General features: G+C 47.9%; 3 protein-coding genes and 1 non-coding gene across 8 annotated transcripts; 3 read left to right on the plus strand and 1 right to left on the minus strand.

Moving 5' to 3' along the window:
• Window positions 1-9367: 9367 nt before the first annotated feature.
• LOC101766584 (galactinol synthase 2) lies at window positions 9368-10909 on the plus strand. The gene is made up of 2 exons (XM_004958687.2): window positions 9368-10271; window positions 10376-10909. Exons 1-2 carry the CDS (start codon window positions 9495-9497, stop codon window positions 10604-10606), a joined length of 1008 nt encoding a protein of 335 aa, XP_004958744.1. The 5' UTR covers window positions 9368-9494; the 3' UTR covers window positions 10607-10909.
• Window positions 10910-11155: 246 nt separating this feature from the next.
• LOC101767001 (GDSL esterase/lipase LIP-4) lies at window positions 11156-13717 on the plus strand. Its single transcript, XM_004958688.3, has 4 exons — window positions 11156-12226; window positions 12340-12686; window positions 12788-13055; window positions 13131-13717. Exons 1-4 carry the CDS (start codon window positions 11857-11859, stop codon window positions 13367-13369), a joined length of 1224 nt encoding a protein of 407 aa, XP_004958745.1. The 5' UTR covers window positions 11156-11856; the 3' UTR covers window positions 13370-13717.
• A 37-nt stretch (window positions 13718-13754) lies between these two features.
• Window positions 13755-18525, minus strand: LOC101767398 (transcription factor TGA2.1). 5 transcript variants are annotated; one of them, XM_012844102.3, is made up of 10 exons: window positions 18350-18525; window positions 16848-16894; window positions 16582-16765; window positions 16052-16159; window positions 15907-15966; window positions 15304-15381; window positions 15159-15210; window positions 14765-15036; window positions 14418-14663; window positions 13755-14246 (listed from the first exon to the last, which is right to left on the minus strand). In XM_012844102.3, exons 3-10 carry the CDS (start codon window positions 16645-16647, stop codon window positions 14100-14102), a joined length of 1029 nt encoding a protein of 342 aa, XP_012699556.1. In that variant the 5' UTR covers window positions 16648-16765; window positions 16848-16894; window positions 18350-18525; the 3' UTR covers window positions 13755-14099. The 5 variants fall into 5 exon arrangements, with proteins under 5 accessions (XP_012699556.1, XP_004958748.1, XP_022680182.1 ...); XM_004958691.4 differs by having other exon boundaries at window positions 18179-18525; XM_022824447.1 differs by having other exon boundaries at window positions 16052-16135; window positions 18350-18521.
• Window positions 18526-19234: 709 nt separating this feature from the next.
• Window positions 19235-19307, plus strand: TRNAA-CGC. Its single transcript has one exon. It is a non-coding gene; the product is annotated as a tRNA-Ala (tRNA).
• Window positions 19308-19374: the final 67 nt, after the last annotated feature.

The raw sequence follows: 19374 nt of genomic DNA on the forward strand, positions 1-19374 counted from the left end.
CTAGCTGGGTGCGATGGATTCTTTATGCAGCAGCAGTACGTACAGCAGCAAACGGATGAACACTAGCTTATTTAGAATTTTCAGATGGTTAGAGGCAGCACGTGCGTGTAGTGTTCCAAACCCACTAACCTATCTCCTTCCAAAAGGAGGAGGAGATGGAGCATGCGCTAGCTGCGTGCGAGACCAGACAGGATTTATTAGACAAATCACGTCGGTGATGAGCAAAGGCTACTGATCGCCGGCCGATTAAGCTAATATCTTCCTTCGCTTTCCGTTGCACGCAGATCGAAAGCATATGCATTGTATGAATGTAACAATATAATGATCATAACGAGTGGGGGACACATCATGCGATTAGCGAGTGGGAAACCGGGGGTTTGTTCGTTGCTGCCACGCGTGCTAATCCATCGATCGATTCCCCTTTAGGTTAACAGATTTGTCTTGCTTTCTATGTTTTATTTCTAGTTGTCGTCGTTAGTTGTCGCCGTGGAAGGCATCTATGATTCTGCGTGTGGGTCAGTGTTTGTAGGCTTCAAAGGGGACTCACTACCAATGCATTATGCATGCTTCCTTGTCTCCGCTTAACTCCGGCCGGCGCCGCCGCTTGCTGATATCCATTGCGTGTTCCAAATCTGGAGGCTGCACTTCAGCAGAGATATATGTTCAACAAGTTCCAAAACGGATATCCATTGCCCATTCACAAGCACATCTGCCTGCAAAACTACCATATATATGCATCAATTTGTTTGGTTTGTCTTGTTACAGCATGTAAAATCTTTCTGAAATTAGCGGCGTAGAAATTAGAACTAGTGTTACTCAAGTATACTAGTGACACTAAGCCAAACTTTTCTGGACAACAATCATTTTCGTTTTGGAAGCGGCTGGACATAATCAATAATTGAAGCGTAGTGGTACTACATCTGATTTACAATGTCACGTCTGATAGTACCTTCTTCTTTTTTTTTTGCCATATCTATGCACATTCAGAGAGCTATAAAGAAAAAAGTCAGTCATCTGGCACACGAGGAGGGAGCCTTAATAACAAAAATTAAAAAGCACACACGTTGATCGATAGATCGATGAAAGGAACATGTCCCGAATTTAAGGACAGGACAGGCTCAAGAACATGTTCCTTAAAGCAGCAGCAACATGTTTGTTGGTATGATTAGCACTAAACTTAAGACAATGTGTTAGATGTGGCTCCTACGCTGATCATACTACCTAGCTATAGACTATATTAGTGTATAGAATAACATTAAAGTTGCTTTCCTTGTTTGTTTCTTCCTTCCGTTGTGTTGTTCTCTGTTTTGTTTCGATTCGAGTGGAAGTAAAGAAGACTTTTCTCCTAACTAATCTCGAATTGTTTATACTAATACCTCCATGTTCCAAGTGAAAGGAACCGGGGAGAAATATGACACATGTCTGAAAACAAGATGAAGACTTAGCAGTAGTACGTTCACCCTGCTTATTAGCTTGGATGCCGAAACTTGCTAGTAGCTTCTTGTCAGAAGGATAGAACATATTCGATCCCAACATTAGTCTCCTTAGGGATTATTCGCGAAGCTCAATTAAAGTTTGCTTTTGTCTCTCTCTCTCCCTCCAAAGAGCATAACAGTGCACTTCGCAGACTCATCAGAATATATTCAACTCAACTAGAAGAGTAGAGGGGTTGGAACTGCAGCATAAGAATTTAGTGCGTCACCTTTTCATCCTCTAGTTAGTCACCATCATGCTATCTTTAGCTTTAAAAAGCTGGAGTTACCTTTGCAAGAAACTTCCTGTTCCCACTTTCACCACCATGTTTCAAGTTCCCATGCTAATTTAATTGCTAAAGCAATGTAAGGCTTCCACATGACGATAGGTTTTGCACATATATAAAAACAGAATTAACACCATGTGCTTTGAATATCAGTCTATACTTTGCATCAAAGCATCTCAGTTACTCATGTTGTAAGAAACGGAAGAGCAAGGGATTACATGGTTGGGATTCCATATTCTGATTAAATCAAAAGGGAATTCTTTGGGTAAGAAAGTTTAGCACTACTAAGCAAGCATCAACCTGGACTAATAAGTATTCTGATGCTTACACAGTCTGAAAAGCCATGCTAATTGCGGCGAAACTTAAGCAAACAACGGTCTGGTACATATTCTAATGAAAGCATTAGCAGAGGCAACAAGTGTAGTACTGGTTTCTTTGGTGAACTCATAGTTTACTTTATCATCAATAGAACATAAACGAGCAAGAATAACAATACATGACAGATAGTGAATAATCCATATTGCCTATCTACTCATGTGCACTTTTACTAAGGAAAAAGGAAAAAAAATAGAACTTGAACTTGTCTCATAAAGCAGTACTGGTGGTTGCTACTGTGCGGAACATCAGAGGGGCCAGGACTCAATGTTCTTGTTTGTGTCCAGAGGCGAATTTAGAAGGAACGGATTGCTCCGGTTTTTAACCAAAAAGAGGCCATGGTTATGCAGTGGCTGATTGAGATCAATAATCCTCCCCGTGTTGTAAACTTTAATTTTCTTCTTCTTAATATAGAGATATATACGTAGCTCTCCTGCGTATTCTTAAGAAAAAAGAGATAGAACTAATGCATGAATAAACATACTTAGTACTCCACCGAGATATCAATTATTACTTTGTTATTGTTTAAAGTATTCATGTGGAAAACTTATAGAACTGAACCATCCTTTTGGGTACGGTTCATGGAAAACAACTACCAAAGAGTAAAGTTTAATTAGCCATGTTTTGATGGTTCAGTTTCATGGGTTATTATTAGTAAAACTATAAATGTGTTGTTTAGTGGTGCAAAGAAATCATGGAAGGAAAAGGTACTACTCACTTATCTTCATGTGGAATTTCACCATCGTTGTGTCTGCACGATTGGCAACTGCTACAACTCTGCAAAGCTTTCCAAGGTTACAAGGGATAAGTGATGAGTGAGACCACCAATGATGGCAGTGAAGTTGATATGGCACCATCAACTAACATGTAAAAGCAGTACTGTTTAGCTTGCCCCTTCCTTGCAGATATTAGTGGATGCCACGCTATCCTTAGTCACTATGACATTATATTTGATGGTGCATATATGTGCTCTCCTCGATTTGGAAACAAGTGGCACAACCGCTCAGTCTGTTGGAGAGTACTAGTGTTGAGCTACAGGCGAATTACCATTTTTCCTTATCTAAACTTAGGTTTCTAGTATCAACTTATTACTGGTGCGCGAAGAAATAGGTAAACCAGACCATCCTTAGTCTTTACAGTTCCTTTTACTTCATGAAAGATTCACCATTTTTTACCAGGGTTTGATGGTGACTACTGTTTCTTTGGAGTAGATAGACTGCATGCCCTGCAAGCACGTTGCTATTGACTAGTCAGACTAATAACTGAAGCTACTGTATTATATTCAGTAAGACGCCCGACTTGCATGGAACTGAGTTATAGCCATAGCGGCTAATCCAAATTCCAAACTAGTAATAAACTAGCATTACCACTGCAAGCATGAAAGTGATCGCTGGGTGCCCCAATTCATCCATTCCTAAGTAGCCCAGTGGTCAGCCTGCTTCCAATGCAAGTTGCAAGCGTCTTTGACCCGAATTACTTTCAAATCTTTAGACCCTTCCATGTTCAAATAATGCATGGATGCCTAGACAAAGGTCATGTCCAGCACTGTTTAATACTCCATCTATCGGCAGCAATCTGGTGCAGCTCGATCTAGACTGCTTGGTGTGGGTCCCAGCTTAGACGCTTGCCATGCCCTAATGTCTCGCTATTTATAGGCTGTTATATAGCAACAATTTCAGAGAAAACTGGTACACGACACAAATATGCATTGCAGTCAAATGCAAAGCAAGCGAAACCGTTCAAACATGGTCGCGAGTCAAAAAATAAGTGACGCGAGACAGCATTTTGTTTGTTCATGGAGGCAAATGCTGCATGATGTGAGGTCTTATCATTGAGATAATGGTTGTGCAAAAGGACTGCCCGATTCGTCAGAGTTCGTACAGCCATTCTTTCAGGACAACGTCTTGACTTGCGATGCAGTGGAGTGCTAGTGTTGTGCGTGTTAGGTGAGTGACGATTCATATAAAAAATGGCACTGGGTTCGTTTCAGGGATAGATGATGTGTTTCTTTATGGGAAGAAATTAAACGGCAGGAGTTGTTGCGAGGGTGCAAGTTTCAATGCGAGGTCCATGCAGAAAAGGACATGCCGTTTTGTGATGAGCGAGCATGATCCATCTTCTAGAAGAACCAGTCTAAAGGAATTTAGCTAGCTAGCAGCATACTATTGAGTAGTACTTGCTGGGGTCTTTGCTATCAGGTATTAGCCAGGTGAAGAAGCACTGATGAATGATCTTTGCTATCAGGTTGTTGACAGCTCCATCATCAGTCGTGTTTACACCGCTGTAAAGGGACAAGAAGAGAGACAAAATTTAACGGCATAAACTTTACATGTACTGACAGTACAGACCGACCATGTGCTGAAACTGAAACGTTTCGTCGGACTTACTTTGAACAAATTATCACTCTACCTCGGAGACAAATTATCTTGGGCCGATGATGGATCGGTCTGAGTTTGACAATGTCGGAGTTGAATTACTCTGACTGGGAGACAAATCTTGGATGATGGTTCAGTTTGGCAAGTACAGATAGAAATACTGCAACTCTTGAGTAGTCCATGCAGCCCTCCAGAACCACACACACTAAAGTACTAAACCAATTTGGTCCTAGCTATTTTTAGTGGGTTGGAAGGAAAGAAGACTTGGAAAGGAAACGAGAAGAATATATGGATCGAGGATTGAAGAGATGCTCTTATTGCTCTGACCAAAGGGTCACGATCAAATTCTTGCCAGATCTGATCCCTTTTCAATTGTTGCGGTCAAGTCCGACAGTGGATACAACAAGAGTAGCAGAGCTGGCAATCCAAGGGCCGGGCCAGGATCCTGCATTACTATATCTTCGCGTCGTGAGTCAGCCGGAAGGCCTTCAATTTGAGAAGTGAAGCGAGTGCTTCAGTTGCCTGACTAGATTAGTTAGGACTGCGTCTAGAAGCTGCAGCCGCAAACGTTGCCTGTTCCGATGAGTCAAATTCAGTCTCAGGCATACAAATCCTACTAGAAAGAAATTCAGTCAATTTCAGCTCTTCTGCATACTGGAGTGCACTATGCTTGTGTTCTGCTCAGCATCACTAATCCAGTAATCCGACAAATTAAAGCCTCCTGCTCTACCTCGGGAAGGAACACAAGCATATACTCCTATTCCTACACCCTATGGCCATCAGTAGAGGAACAGGATTGGACAAGCAGGTGGTGGCCTTGTGCTTGCTGCTTGTCTCTCTTCCAGCAGCAGCAACCCGCGAGTCCTGACACAGCTCACTGTTCTTGGCTTGCACCACTGTCCCCAATCATACACAGAAAACCGACCGTAGTACTGCGTTGTGAGTTTTCCGGTCCATGGCATGGCAGCCCAGAACATGTAAGTGGGCCTTATTCCAGCCCAAGCCCGTGTAGAGCCCACGAGTCATCGTCTTTGTCCGAAGTCAAAGGAGAAGCTAGTTGTTAATTTACATCCGTATAAAGGAGCATATCACACATGAATAATCAATCATTTGTAGCTCATTACAGTATGTTTTTTTAAAAAATGTAGCTCATATCTGCATGCCGGTCTTTTTTTGCAAACAAAGATGCAAAGGCGTGGTCGTTATTTGCATCGTGCAGACACCGGCCGGCACCGCAGAGAACCACTTTCAGTTTCAGCAGCCTGCGCAAACATCCGCGTGGAAAATGTTTGTTGGTGTTGTAGTTTGGTGCGTGGTGTATCGGTAGTGGAGGCAAATTAAAAAGCCTTGGATTATGGTGGTGTCCATGTCATCAGTTGGGAACAGCTGCAGGAGAATTGTATTAGCTCTAGGGGTGTTTGGTTCCTTAAGCTAAAGTTCAATCCATGTCACATAGAATATTTGGAGGCTAATTAGGAGAATTAAATATGAGTTAATTATAAAACTAATTACACAGATGGAGGCTAAATGGCGAGATGAATCTATTAAACCTAATTAATCCATCATTAGCAAATGGTTATTGTAGCAGCACATTATCAAATCATGAACTAATTAGGCTTAATAGATTCGTCTCGCCGTTTAGCCTCCATCTGTACAATAGGTTTTGTAAATAGTCTATATTTAATACTTCTAAGTAGTATCTAAATATTCGATGTGACATGTGCTAAAATTTAGAGGTGGGAACCAAACGGGGCCGGGATTGCTCAGAACAAGGCACCACCACCGTCTTCCTATCCACTTTGTAGTAGGCAGATTGTGCTGGCTGACCAATAATAACAAGGATTGCATGCTTGCTGCATACTTGTATTCTGTCTTATAGTTACGTTACAGCGCCACCACTATATTACCTAACTTGTCGTAATCTCGTTGTTAGTTGTAACTGTTGCTGCAGATCTACTTTATTTGCTGCTTTTTTTTACTATAGATGCGAATGCCAAATAAAAGTTGCAAGCAAGGATCCTTAGCCACTTATAAACATGCATGCATGCAATTCTTCTTGTGCATGCTGGGCGGACACCGGACTCGTAAGGAGCAGGATTACACAGATCAAGGGTTGACGCCGCCGGCCGGCAGCTGAGTCATCATCAGTGGATCACCGCATGCATGCATGTAGGTGCATGTAAACATCCATCGTTGATCATGATGCATGCGCGCACACGTCATGCAGAGAGACGTACGTCCATACCTGATCGACCTGCTGCAGCTAGAGAGGGAAGATCGCATCCAAGATCACAAGTACTGCTGTACTATATACATGCATATACAGGTTGCTAGCTAGCTTGGAAAGAAAGGGACACTCACTCACCAGTTGACTAGCTAGCTATTACTCCTATGTATATCAGGAGAAGTTTAGTTCGTCTTAGCTTCCATTTGCCTATGCCTAGCTTAGCTACATAGGTCTATATGCTACAGTTTAGTTTGGTAGCTTGGCATCATCAGCAACAATTACTACTAGTGGATGGCACTTTCAGAGTGTCAGCCAACGCATGGTTGGTTTAATTCGGTAGCAAAGGACTGGGCACCGCAACGGACATGTTGCGTGGCGTTTTTTGTATTTGCATTGCTTCAACCCGTTTCATACCTTGAATCAACTCTTGTTTTTTTGTTGTCCTTCCAATATCCGGCTTCCACCTCCGCCTCCTCATCCATCGCCCCAACTGCCGGCGTGGCGCTTCTCGTTGCCCCAGCCCGCCGTTGTCCACTAGCCACCGGTTCTCCGACCCTGCCCGGCCCATAGTTGCTGCACAAATCTCCGGTATTAGAACCCAAGTAGCTTCTGGGCTTGTGGAAGCCGAATAGGAGGCCCAACCTGACTGATAAACAAGCCTGATTTAGGCTCAACCTGGCCTGCAAAGAACTCATAACTGGGCCATTCCATTTCCTCGGCCCCAAACAGAAAAAAGTGTTTTGCTACTCTGGCCCAGTGAAGCCCAGCACTCAGCACAACTTTATGGTTAAGAGGTTGACAAGGAGTTTGTAGTTGGCTAGCTAGCTGAGGATAAAGAAGGAAAATTTTGTGAAGCACGTTAATTAATTCATACTCGATTAAGCAGAATTACAGGAAGGTGGATGGTGTTCTCCCTTGACTTAATTATTTTGCTTGTGTGGTGTTTTGGGTTTTGCAGTTTTCCTTGTTGGTTATCAGTTTCTTCCCAAGGAACTATTAGCTTGCATGAACAAAATTCTGGATGCGTTGTCTGAAGAGTCACTAGTCCTAGTTTGGGAACAGAGAGCCCAGCACGTAGTGTATTGTGAAGAGGGCTTGATGCAGCAATGGCCACATGATGCGATAACAGCAATCTCCATCGCTCTGACCAGCATGATGTGTGTGCTTGGGGAAGGAAGGAGATGGCGCGCCATCATCATAACAGAGGATCGATATTCCTAATCCAAATCGAAGATGCATGGACGATCCATGCAATGCCGTGGCCCCAGAGACCTAGGAGAGAAAAATCAACGGGGACGTGCGTGTGACCGTGGCCGTCCAGCTGCGTTTTGTCGTACGCGCGACCTGTCGTCCCGTGGCAGAGACAGGAGCCGTCCAAATCGCCTCGTCGGCGACAGAAAGAGAGAGAGAGAGAGCACGTCGCCGGTAAGCGTCGCAGCACGTACGCGTCCCAGTCTCGGGGGCGGCCGGTGGCTGAGGGTGCACCGGCCACCCGACATCAACGCGGACCGGGGCGATCGAGGCGCTATCACGTCAGTCAGTCACCGCCTGCTGTGTGCTGTACCAACGGTAGGTGTTGATCTTCATCCCATTGGTCCACGCACGCAGCCACGCGTTAGACGTAGACGTACCCGAGAGAGCACGTCAGATGACCGTCAAAAGACAACCAAGTCGGCGCAAGCAGTTACACTGAATCACTGTATTCAACTGCTTGCTTTATCTTCAGATTTCTCACGTAATCACTTGCTATCATGCAGGATAGCCAAAATGACACTGTCATCATTCCTATCTATCATCAGGATATCTAGTTAGCTATCCAAATGAGGGTTACAGGTACACCAAACGTTTCTTTTCACAATTCATTCACGATGGCATCATCGATAGGGTAGTAGGAGTACCTGCAACCGGCGGCAGATCAAATGGATAATGTCATCTTTGTTTTGAAAAAGAAGAAGAGGATAATGTGATCTTCAGAATCAAGGCACTGAATCAACAACCTCCATTTCTGTTTTCAGAATTTCAGACAGGGAAGGTGGTCATTGACGTGAAATCCGTAATGAAAGGAATCCCAGCCGCATGCAAGAGGACAGAAATGGAAGCTGATTATAAGAAAGAAAGAAAGAAAGGGAAATTCCAATAGCAAGAATCTGTCACAAGTAATCCTATCCGTTTCTTATCCAGCTACAGTAAGTACGACAGGCAGAATAGTAATCCAAGAGATGTTTCCTTTCCTTGCTGACGAGAAGCAGCCGTCCATCTGTCAGCGCTTCCAACCTTAATCACAAAGGCAGCCCTTTCAACCTTAATCACCAGGGCCCACGCGCCAATTTTTTATAAAAAAATTATTTAAAGCAGACCATCCTTTTTAAATAATAAATTGCATTCCGAAAGCAGGGGAGGAAGGGAAATCAAATGGAGGCGCCGGGCGCGAGACAGCCGTCGTGATCTCCGGCGCCTTCCCCTCCAGAGCCCTCCTCCGTCCTTTGCATCCCGGCCGTCCGCTCACCACGCGTACGCTCGGGATTCCCACGCGGCAACCGACGCAACGGGCAAAACCGCCGCTGGTGGGTGGTGGTGGTGGTGGACACGAGCAGTCCAGACCCCGCGCCGGCTGCCTATAAAAACCACGGCGTCCTCACTCGCTCGCCACAGCGATCATCAAGCACACACACACGCACAGCAAATTAAGCAAGCACGAGAGTGTTCTGGAGAGGATCTGAGGAGGAACAGCTAGCATCACCTGCGACGACGATCGACGATGGGCCCGAACATGTCGGCGTTCAGCAGCAAGCAGCAGGCGTCGGCGAAGCGGCGGGCGTACGTGACGTTCCTTGCCGGCGACGGCGACTACTGGAAGGGCGTGGTGGGTCTGGCCAAGGGCCTGCGGAAGGCGAGGTCGGCCTACCCCCTGGTGGTGGCCGTGCTCCCCGACGTCCCCGAGGAGCACCGCCGCAAGCTGCGGGAGCAGGGCTGCGTCGTCCGCGAGATCCAGCCGGTGTACCCGCCGGAGAGCCAGACGCAGTTCGCCATGGCGTACTACGTCATCAACTACTCCAAGCTCCGGATCTGGGAGTTCGTGGAGTACGAGCGCATGGTGTACCTCGACGCGGACATCCAGGTGTACGAGAACATCGACCACCTGTTCGACCTGGAGAAGGGCCGGTTCTACGCGGTGATGGACTGCTTCTGCGAGAAGACGTGGAGCCACACCCCGCAGTACAAGATCGGCTACTGCCAGCAGTGCCCCGACAAGGTCACCTGGCCGGAGCATGAGCTGGGCCCTCCGCCGCCGCGCTACTTCAACGCCGGCATGTTCGTGCACGAGCCGAGCCTGGGCACGGCCAAGGACCTCCTGGACGCGCTGGTGGTGACGCCGCCGACGCCGTTCGCGGAGCAGGACTTCCTCAACATGTTCTTCCGCGACGTCTACGAGCCCATCCCGCCGGTGTACAACCTGGTGCTGGCCATGCTGTGGAGGCACCCCGAGAACGTGAAGCCGCTCGACAAGGTCAAGGTCGTGCACTACTGCGCAGCGGTACGTGTCGCCGTTTGTTTTTTTCTTGCTCATCATCAATTGTATTTGTACGTAACGATGGATGAGATTGATACTAATGAACTGCAACTCGATCAAATGCGTAGGGTTCCAAGCCTTGGAGGTACACGGGTGAGGAGGCCAACATGGACCGCGAGGACATCAAGATGCTGGTGAGCAAGTGGTGGGACATCTTCAACGACGAGAGCCTGGACTACAAGGGCCCGGCGGTGGACGACGACGGGGCGGAGGTGGTGGACCAGGCGAGGGAGCCGCTGCGGCAGGCTCTGGCCGAGGCCGGCGCCGCCAAGTTCTTCCCGGCGCCGTCGGCAGCCTAGGCGGAGCGATCGGTTCCGTTGAAGGAGGCCGTTAATAATACTGTACGGATTTACCAGTAGTTAATTAGCGGTCTACAGGTTTTGGTATTGTAGACGATCATCATCAGGTCATATCAGTACCGTGCAAACATTGTACAGTACCCCCGTTAACTTTGCAGGTTACCTATTTTGGTATTTGGGTTTGTAAAGAGTACGTAATTAATTAAGGTCGGTCTAACCATAGATCTTCCTGCTATGTACGTACCACATGCATTTTGAAGCCAATTAAATAATAAATATTTTCCTAGTTTGCTTTGATGTTCAGTTTCTTCTTCTTTTTATTTTTGCCTAGTTTGTTTCCTTCTTGAGTCATTTTTTTGTGGTGGGTTTAATTTGTTGATCATCAGTTTGATCGAGTTGGGTAGTAAACTGTATGGTTTCCGTGACGCGCGTTATCTAAACCGGCCACGAGTTCATCGCTGTCGGCCAACCAACGGCCGGCTGGCTGGGTGGTTGTCGTGTCAAAATCAGCGCGGTCGGTCGATAAGACCGGCTGACCAACAAGGAATTTGGGCGTGCGTGGGAGTTGAATAAGACCGGCCGACCACACATCAAGCCTGCTAGACGTTTAAGACGTGTGCGACCTCTTGTGATGTACATACTACGCACTAGCAGTATCGAGATCAATCCATAGATCAATGTACACTTGCATCCTGTGAGAGGATGGATATGCTGTTCCTCCAACAACTGACACCGATGGTCGTGTTCTAGGAAAGAAGTTGGCTGACTGTTACGCGAGGACTTGTGCTGATGATCAAAATCGAAACACATACACAGAAATCGAAACAGTTTACACCGGTTTTGCTAAACTGGACACGCCTAGAAATTGTATTTTGAATAAATTAGGCGATGCATGAGACGACAGAACACAGTCTGCTGAGTGCATGTGCATTGACCTCAACTCGCTGCAACTGAGAATGTGCCGCCAATTAATGCCCATCGCATTACAATTTTCTCACTCACGCTCGTGCTAAGTGGATTAGGTTACTGGAGTATTTTGATTACTGCCACACACCAGTGGTTGGCATATGTTGTGCTTTGTGCCAAGTCAATAGCATTGCCGTGTTCAGGCGTTTACCAAGCATACAATTAAGATTATTTCACGTGCTGATCCATATCCATGTCCATACGTAGCACTACGGTATCTACAGTGCTAGTACTATGTCGTCGGTAATCTATGCACAAGCTGACAAGCACAGCTCTCTGCAGTAATGGAACTCGGCGGTGGTGGCGCTGCTCATCTTGTTTCCAATTCCAGTGCCCCACCAGCTCGTCGGCTCAAGGTGCTCCGATTTCTAGTCGTCGTCGCTGCCGTGGCCGCCGCCGTCTCGAGCCAGCTTCTGCCGCCGTCCGTCGTCATCGTTCCTAGCAGCTGGCCGTTCACGTCGGCGCCTGATTTTAAGAAGCAGCAGCCGCTGGCCCCTCCGGAATGCGTCGTGTTCAACTTCGGGGACTCCAACTCCGACACCGGGAACCTCGTCGCCGGCGCCGGCTTCCGCCTGCACCAGCCCGTCGGACGCCGCTTCTTCGGCAAGCCCAGCGGCCGCTTCTCCGACGGCCGCCTCTACATCGTTTTCATCTGTACGTCGCGCGTTCTTGCGATCAGCATTTCGACATTCGACTAGCTCTTGGACACGCACGTGGCGTGACGAGCTGCTGTGTAACGCGATGAATCATTTGCTTCAATTCCGCAGGTGAGAGGCTGGGGTTGGATCACCTGAGCCCGTACATGGAGTCGTCGGGGGTCAACTTCCGGCACGGCGCTAACTTCGCCGTCGCCGGTGCAATGGTCGCCGGCGCCGCGGGTACGTTCGAGCTGGCGACGCAAGTGCGGCAGTTCCGGCACTTCAAGGCACGCACTGAGGACCTCCGCCCGCGAGGGCTCGGGTCCGGCATCACCAGCCAGGAGTTCCAGAACGCCGTGTACACTTTTGACATCGGCCAGAACGACCTCCAGGCTGCCTTCAGCGCCGGCCTCTCGTACGAGCGTGTCCTCGAGAGAATCCCGGCGATCGTAACAAGGATCAAGAACGCCGTCACGGTTACCACGCACTCTCTGTCTTTCCAAAATCTGCAGCAAAATCAACTGTCTGTCGTCGTCACAATCGACGCTCACTGTTCTGTTCATACGAACGCTTGCAGATGTTGCACGAGGCCGGCGGGCGCAAGTTCGTGCTGTACAACACGGGGCCGGTGGGGTGCCTGCCCAGCATGCTGGCGCGGCGACGCCGCGGCGGCGAGCTCGACCGCGCCGGATGCCTCGTCGACCACAACGGCGTCGCCGGGGCGTTCAACGCGCAGCTGGGCCGCCTCTGCGGCGAGCTCCGCGCCGAGCTCGCCAATTCCACCGTGGTGTGCGTGGACATGCACGCCATCAAGTACGGCCTCGTCGCCAACCACACGGCGCACGGTGAGAAGGCTACTGAATTGTCAGACCAGGCTCGGCCGGTTCAGGCGAAAGATTCATCAGTTTGTTTTTCTTCAGGTTTCAGTGAGCCGTTGATGACGTGCTGCGGCAGCGGCGGCCCGCCGTACAACTACAGGCCTGGGAAGGCGTGCGGGAGCCCCAAGGTGAAGGCGTGCGCCGACGGCGACCACCGCATCAGCTGGGACGGGCTCCACTACACGGAGGCGGCAAACAGGGTCGTCGCCGACGAGGTACTCTCGGCGGAGTACAGTGACCCTCCGCTTCGGCTACAGACGCTCTGCACCTCTCCAAGCTGACAGCAACATTTGTGTGGTGGACCTCTTTCGCAATGGTTACTCGACCAGTTCCTGACTATCACAGAAGTGGCAGTCCAGATCATAGCGCACCAGACATGTAACAACACACCGCTACTGCTCATAGGCAATTGAGAAAGAAGGGAATCATATGCAGTTCATCCCCATTTTTGGAAAGCCTGATAGCGAGCTCTGCTACTGATCATACACAGGAAATTAACATGAGCAGCCACAGCTGCTGATTATACAGTGGATGCCTTCACTACTGCTGTTGTAATACCACCATCTGCAATAAGCTAGCACTCATAGTCATGCTAAGGTTAGAAACGACAGTCAAGTACACAAACAGAATAATTATGCCACCTATCTGAAAAGTGAGCAACTGAGATGAGATGCAACATAATAACCAACGGGAGACTCTTATTACTCTTCCCATTCTGCCCCCCATGTCCCAGGAGTTACATTTACGACTAAATTTCTAACCATTACAAACAACACAACACTGATCCTGATTTCTCTAATCATTATTGCTAATACACCCATAAATCACCATAACTTACAGGATTAACCTACTTGTACATCACTTAAGTACAATTTGGACCGAGCAGCAGCTAAAAGTAATTGTACAATCAAAAACCAAGTCACCAATGGTTTGCAATGCGTCGTCGGGAACGAGAACGCCATATGATTCCTCACAGCAGCTCCGGGAACTCAACACAGTGACTATCCTCGGTCATTCACGTGGCCTAGCAAGCCACAGGGAACTTAAAGCACGCAACCGAGAAAAATAGTCATGGATAGCAAGAAGAGCACGAGAAGCCTGTCGGATCGTTAGAATCCGTTGCATTTGATGCAATGTCTGCTGTCGCAGATTGTCAGCCTGCAGAAATTAAACACAATTACTCTTCAGATTTCTTTTTGATGAAACTACTCTTCAAACTTAAAGCAACAAAAGACCAAATAAGCAGTGCATAGATAAGTGATCGCCTAAAACCAAATTGGTTTTTGAATGCTGACATATTGCCTACAAGGATACAGAGAAGATGCTTGCCTGGCGAAGAAAATTCTCAAGTGTCCCAAGTTTGCCCATGGCCATGGCCATCTGACCCATGTAGTTTGCCACATTGCCTGAAGAACCTGATGGACCAAGAGATCCAGCCAAAGTCTCTGCCAATGATTGCTGCAATGCCTCCATGCCCTGGGACAACGCATCCTCTGCCTGCTGGGAAGATTGCTGGAGGTTGGTCAATCCCAGCAATTGCTGCTCAGTTAGGGGCTCGAGGTGATTCGCTAGGAGCTGAAAAATTGAATTATATGGGGCGATCAGTAATCTTACATTTCCAGTGAGGGCATAGGGAAAAAAACAAAACAAAGCCTGAAAGTGAATCCTTCACTCACCTTTAAAAGTTCAGATGGACGAAAACCCCCGAGCCACAGGAAGCACCTTTCTGCAGGTGTCTTCCACATGCCTGAAAGTATATGAAATACATCAGCCTTTGCAGCAACACCTTTGACCTTGAATATTTCGTCATAATGTGCCATTATGCCATCTACAATAAGTCGTAGGTCACTATCACTTGCATGAGCATTCACTGCAGTCCTCAACTCATTTATCTGCTTATTTTGCTCCTCTAGCCATCTAGTATATTCAATGTCAAAAGTCAACGCTCCTGCAAAGATATGCGTATAATTTCAGATGCATTTCTAATGATAAAGACAGTACCCAATCAAGATAGATTAATCAAATCCAAAACATTTAGAACCACAAAGATATAACAAATTGAAACATTACCATTTCCACTCATGGCATGGGTTTGGTCGCCAGAGCTGGAAATGAATATTCCCTGCAAGTAATATTTAGCAGAGTCAAAATAACAGCATAAAGGTACCATTTTCCAAGCACTCGGTAAACATACATGCAACCAAGAAAGAAATACCTGCTGGCGAGCTTTCTGGAGCTCCTGCTCCAATTGAGCAAGTTTCAGCTTACTGCTCTCTAGCTGTTGCACATATGCCTTCAACCAAAAAAAAGGAACAAGTTAGGTTTTTAGTGGCCTAAGAAAAAAATCTATATACTTGTGTTCATGGCATATGAAAATGAATAACTGGTAGAAACTATGCCACTATTTAAAACTCGACCATGAGAGGAGACTCCCCCCAGGCTTTGTTCTAAGAAGGTGCCGTGCTTCGAACCCGGGTTGGGACAGGAGTTTCAACGACTCCCGGAGTTCAACATATTCATGGATAATTAAGGATCTATTGGAGCTTCAATTAAATGAAGAAGCAGTGTCTTGCCGGTTCCATTGTGAGTTGAATTATAAATGCAAAGTGCCCATTTATTACACAATATACATCACAGACAAGAAAACAGACTCGTAAAATGACATAAAACTAGAGCACAATAGCGTGCGGTTCAACATATCAGCGCAGATTTGACATATAAAATTAGATAACCAGCTCAATTTAGGCTATATGACTAGTATTCGAATAAAAAAGGAACATCTAGATCTGTTGAGTTACGATGAATGTTTAGCGAATACCTTTTTCCTCAGCCGACTTTTTCTTGCTGCCTCACGATTCTGGGCAAGCCGTCGCAACGTCTATGATATGAAAAATCACAAATGCAATTAACAAATAATTCATGGTTAAATAAGAACTTGAGGAAAAAAGAACTAAAGATATCACCTTTTGGTCCAAAGGTTTGTCGGACCTATCAGACCTATCTGATGAATTAGAAGGCGCAGCTGCCATAATTTGTCCGTTTTCCATCTGCAAATGTTTCGTTGAGCGTATCTATAGCATCAGTCAGGCACTCAGGCTCAGGCAATGCATACCAATTGTCTCATAAGAATATCAACTTATAGAGGTGTGACATTGATGGATTTTCAAGGTTCAAAGGGTGCATGGAAATCTTTATAGAGCAAAACGACATCTGCTAAAGACTATTGGTCAAGCAGAATGCCTTGGCCTGCACTCTAGTGATTATCATACTTCAGAGTATAAACTCAAATACTGAGCACTGGTATTTAATTTGTTGGCAGGCATAGGCATAGTGTAAGGGACTTAAAGATGCTAGCCTATATTTGCTCAAAAATAAATATTAGAAGAATATGGAAAACATATACATGTGATGCTCCAATGGCTGGGATCGAGCTGAAATCCAAGAAAAAAATATTAACAAGCTGTGAACATCATAACAAAGAAAAAGAAATTACCCTCTGATTCTTGTCGTTGTCGTCTAAAACAGTCGATGTGTCAGTCCTTGAACTAGCATCTGCCATCACTGGGCCTTGCAGGCAAGGGTCACGAGGAGATAGCAAATCACTTTGCTATCTCCTCTCGAGTTGCAAGGTAACGAGTGGCCGCCTAATGCTCCACGTGATTGATCAATGTTGAAATCTGTTCATGTAAGGGAAAAGGAGAATATTATTTTGTGAATTTCATCATACAGCTAATGGCGCACAGAAACACTTGGGCTTACTTGTTTCCAAGACAGTACTTGGTCAGGCTTCATCGCAATCATACGATCTGCAGGGGAAAAAAGGGCCATTCTATATTAGGAAACATAAGTACCACCTAAAGTTAACACATGGGAACGAAAAACACGCGCGCACGTTGCTGTACTTTTGTCGATCCGAAGGCCAACAAGGTGGCCAATCACCCGGCCGGACCACAGGAACTAGCGCGGTGCTACAGCTACTCCCGCAGTGGCACTGCACGACTCGACGTGGGTGGGCACGGGGATTCAGTAGGAAAAAAAATTGTGCGCAATACACTGCTGTTACTTGTTACTACTCTACCAACCGCGCAGCAACGAGTTGGCCGGAGTGGGATTGGAAATCCATCCCAGAGAGAAGATTTGGGGTCAATTGCTGACACAAAAGAACGGGGAGGGGCCAGACGAACGAGAGCGACAGCAAGTGGCAGCACAATCCATCCATCGATGTAAAGCTAGGGCTTGCTTACCAGCAGGCGAAGATGAAGGCAATCGAAGTTTCCAAGTCCGGATGGATCTGCACTTGCAGTACCAACCCAAGGTATGTGCTGGAGGGGAACGGCCAGGAGACAGATAGAGGACGACGAATTCGAAGGGGGGCGTGGTGCTCCGGTGGAAGGAGAACCGGGCCCCGTGGCCGGCGGCTCGAGAGCAGGCGGGAGCTGGGAGCCTGGAGGAGGAGGGCGCCGGCGACGTGCTCGCGCCGGCGCTGACAAATTGGGGTGGGGAGGACAGGGCTGGGGGAGAGGCCAGAGGGGATGATTCGAGTCAAGTACTAGTGGGAAGCTGGGAACCGGGTGCAGGCAGGCGTCCAGTAACCCAGTGGGGACTGCAGCGTCAGCCGTCGGGGTGATCGAAACCGTCCAAGCTTCATCCAACGACCGAGAATCCGACAGCCCGCCAACGCTGACTTGTTCGTTGTTCCCCATCTGCTGCTCCTTTTTGTCTCAATCTCAAATCCTCAATGGACTTCCATTTTTGCAAGCATCAAGCGTGCATAATTATTTGTTAGCAATATTTTCCAAAAAAAAATATTTGTTAGCAATCGAACAGGTGCACCCTACAATTTTTTGGGGGGATTTTCTTTCTCTAAATCGAGCAGCTCGGTGTGCGGATGATTGCTTGCTTTGCTTTGCAGCACACTCTCCAGCAGTGAGGCAGTCACAGCTCAAATGCTGTCTGTTGATTATCCCGGTAAGCATTAACCCGAACACCAGAGTATCAACAACAACAAAAAAACCCCGAACACCAGAACGTGGAAAGGGAGGGGAAATTTAACTCATCGAATCGTTCGAAAAAAGAAAAAGGCAGCATACCGTGTGTGATGGACGGCGGCGAGTCTTGGCATGCCGCCGGAGGGCCACGACCGTGGAGAGAGAGGGGGGGGGGGGGGGGAGAGAGAGCCTTGGGTTGTGCCGGCGGAGAAACGGCCGAGGCTGGGGGAAACAAAAAAGAAGCGGCGGTGGTACCGAGGGCAGGGCGGACACCTGGCGTCGGACGGCTCCGGAGCGAAGCTGGCGGCGCCGCGGGTGGGTTCGGGGCGGGGCGGAGGGGAGGAGCCGTGGCGATTTGGGCGTCTGGGGGTCGAGCGAGGGGAGGGAAGGGAAGCTTCGAGAAGGCGCCTGGCTGCTGGTGGTCTGGTGGTGGTGGTGGTGGAGGGGAAGGAAGGCGCCAAGAGAAAGAAAGTGGTGGGAGCATGGACCAGGCGCACGGAGTGGCATGTGGGGGCGGTTGGTTGGCGTCGCGTGACGTGATGGGACTTGCTGGTTTAGGTGGGTCGCCGCCGGCCCGTCTCTGCCTGCCTGCTTTCTTCCGATCCTCACCAACTCCGCCACCTGATTCCTTTATCCTCCACCTGACCTGATGAACACAAGCCTACTGGGTGGCGTAATCGCAACAGTGCCCAAACCATTGAGGCTGGGCGCTTGAAGGAGGAGGACCGATGACTGCGGATGCTGTTCCAATCCGGCGCTGGAGTCGCAGCTTTGACAAGGCGGACGCGAGCACTGCACAGCCGGCAAGTCAAAGCTCGCCGCTGTCCACGTCGGTAAACGCATCCCCATCTGCTCCGGCGGCTAAACGGATAGCACCAGCACGTACACACCGCCCCCGGAGCGGGTACGAAAGCGAAATGCTGGCTTGCGACTAATCTGTGCTGCCAAGCCTGACATGCACAACACAAACAAATGGCAGCGCTTGATGAGAAAGTTCGGTCTTGACCCTGGACAATGCCTCACCAACGCCACGAGTTGAAGTCGACGCCCTTATTATGCAAAGCAGTCATCATCACTGGACACTGGGCCTGCACCCCACGGATGCCCACTGATTTTACCAACAAATGAGTTAGATTAGTAGAGCCAGCCAAACACAGCGGGGGTGTAGCTCATATGGTAGAGCGCTCGCTTCGCATGCGAGAGGCACGGGGTTCGATTCCCCGCACCTCCATTCCCAACTGCACTTTTTGAACTATTTTGGCACGTGCTTCATCCAATAAGCAAGTCCCTCAGATGAC

The sequence above is a fragment of the Setaria italica genome, chromosome II (assembly GCF_000263155.2).
Source record: "Setaria italica strain Yugu1 chromosome II, Setaria_italica_v2.0, whole genome shotgun sequence".
NCBI classification, from domain to species: domain Eukaryota; kingdom Viridiplantae; phylum Streptophyta; class Magnoliopsida; order Poales; family Poaceae; genus Setaria; species Setaria italica.

Bases quoted from the DNA above. Each gene is read 5' to 3' on its own strand.
- LOC101766584 (XM_004958687.2), top strand. From the start codon at position 9,495: ATGGGCCCGAACATGTCGGCGTTCAGCAGCAAGCAGCAGGCGTCGGCG. The intron at 10,272-10,375 runs GTACGTGTCGCC...TCAAATGCGTAG, and splicing joins TCGTGCACTACTGCGCAGCG to GGTTCCAAGCCTTGGAGGTA.
- LOC101767001 (XM_004958688.3), top strand. From the start codon at position 11,857: ATGGAACTCGGCGGTGGTGGCGCTGCTCATCTTGTTTCCAATTCCAGT. The intron at 12,227-12,339 runs GTACGTCGCGCG...TCAATTCCGCAG, and splicing joins CCTCTACATCGTTTTCATCT to GTGAGAGGCTGGGGTTGGAT. The intron at 12,687-12,787 runs GTTACCACGCAC...GAACGCTTGCAG, and splicing joins GGATCAAGAACGCCGTCACG to ATGTTGCACGAGGCCGGCGG.
- LOC101767398 (XM_012844102.3), bottom strand. From the start codon at position 16,647: ATGGCAGATGCTAGTTCAAGGACTGACACATCGACTGTTTTAGACGAC. The intron at 15,967-16,051 runs GTGATATCTTTA...TTCATATCATAG, and splicing joins ACAAACCTTTGGACCAAAAG to ACGTTGCGACGGCTTGCCCA. The intron at 15,211-15,303 runs GTATTTCTTTCT...TATTACTTGCAG, and splicing joins TCCAGAAAGCTCGCCAGCAG to GGAATATTCATTTCCAGCTC.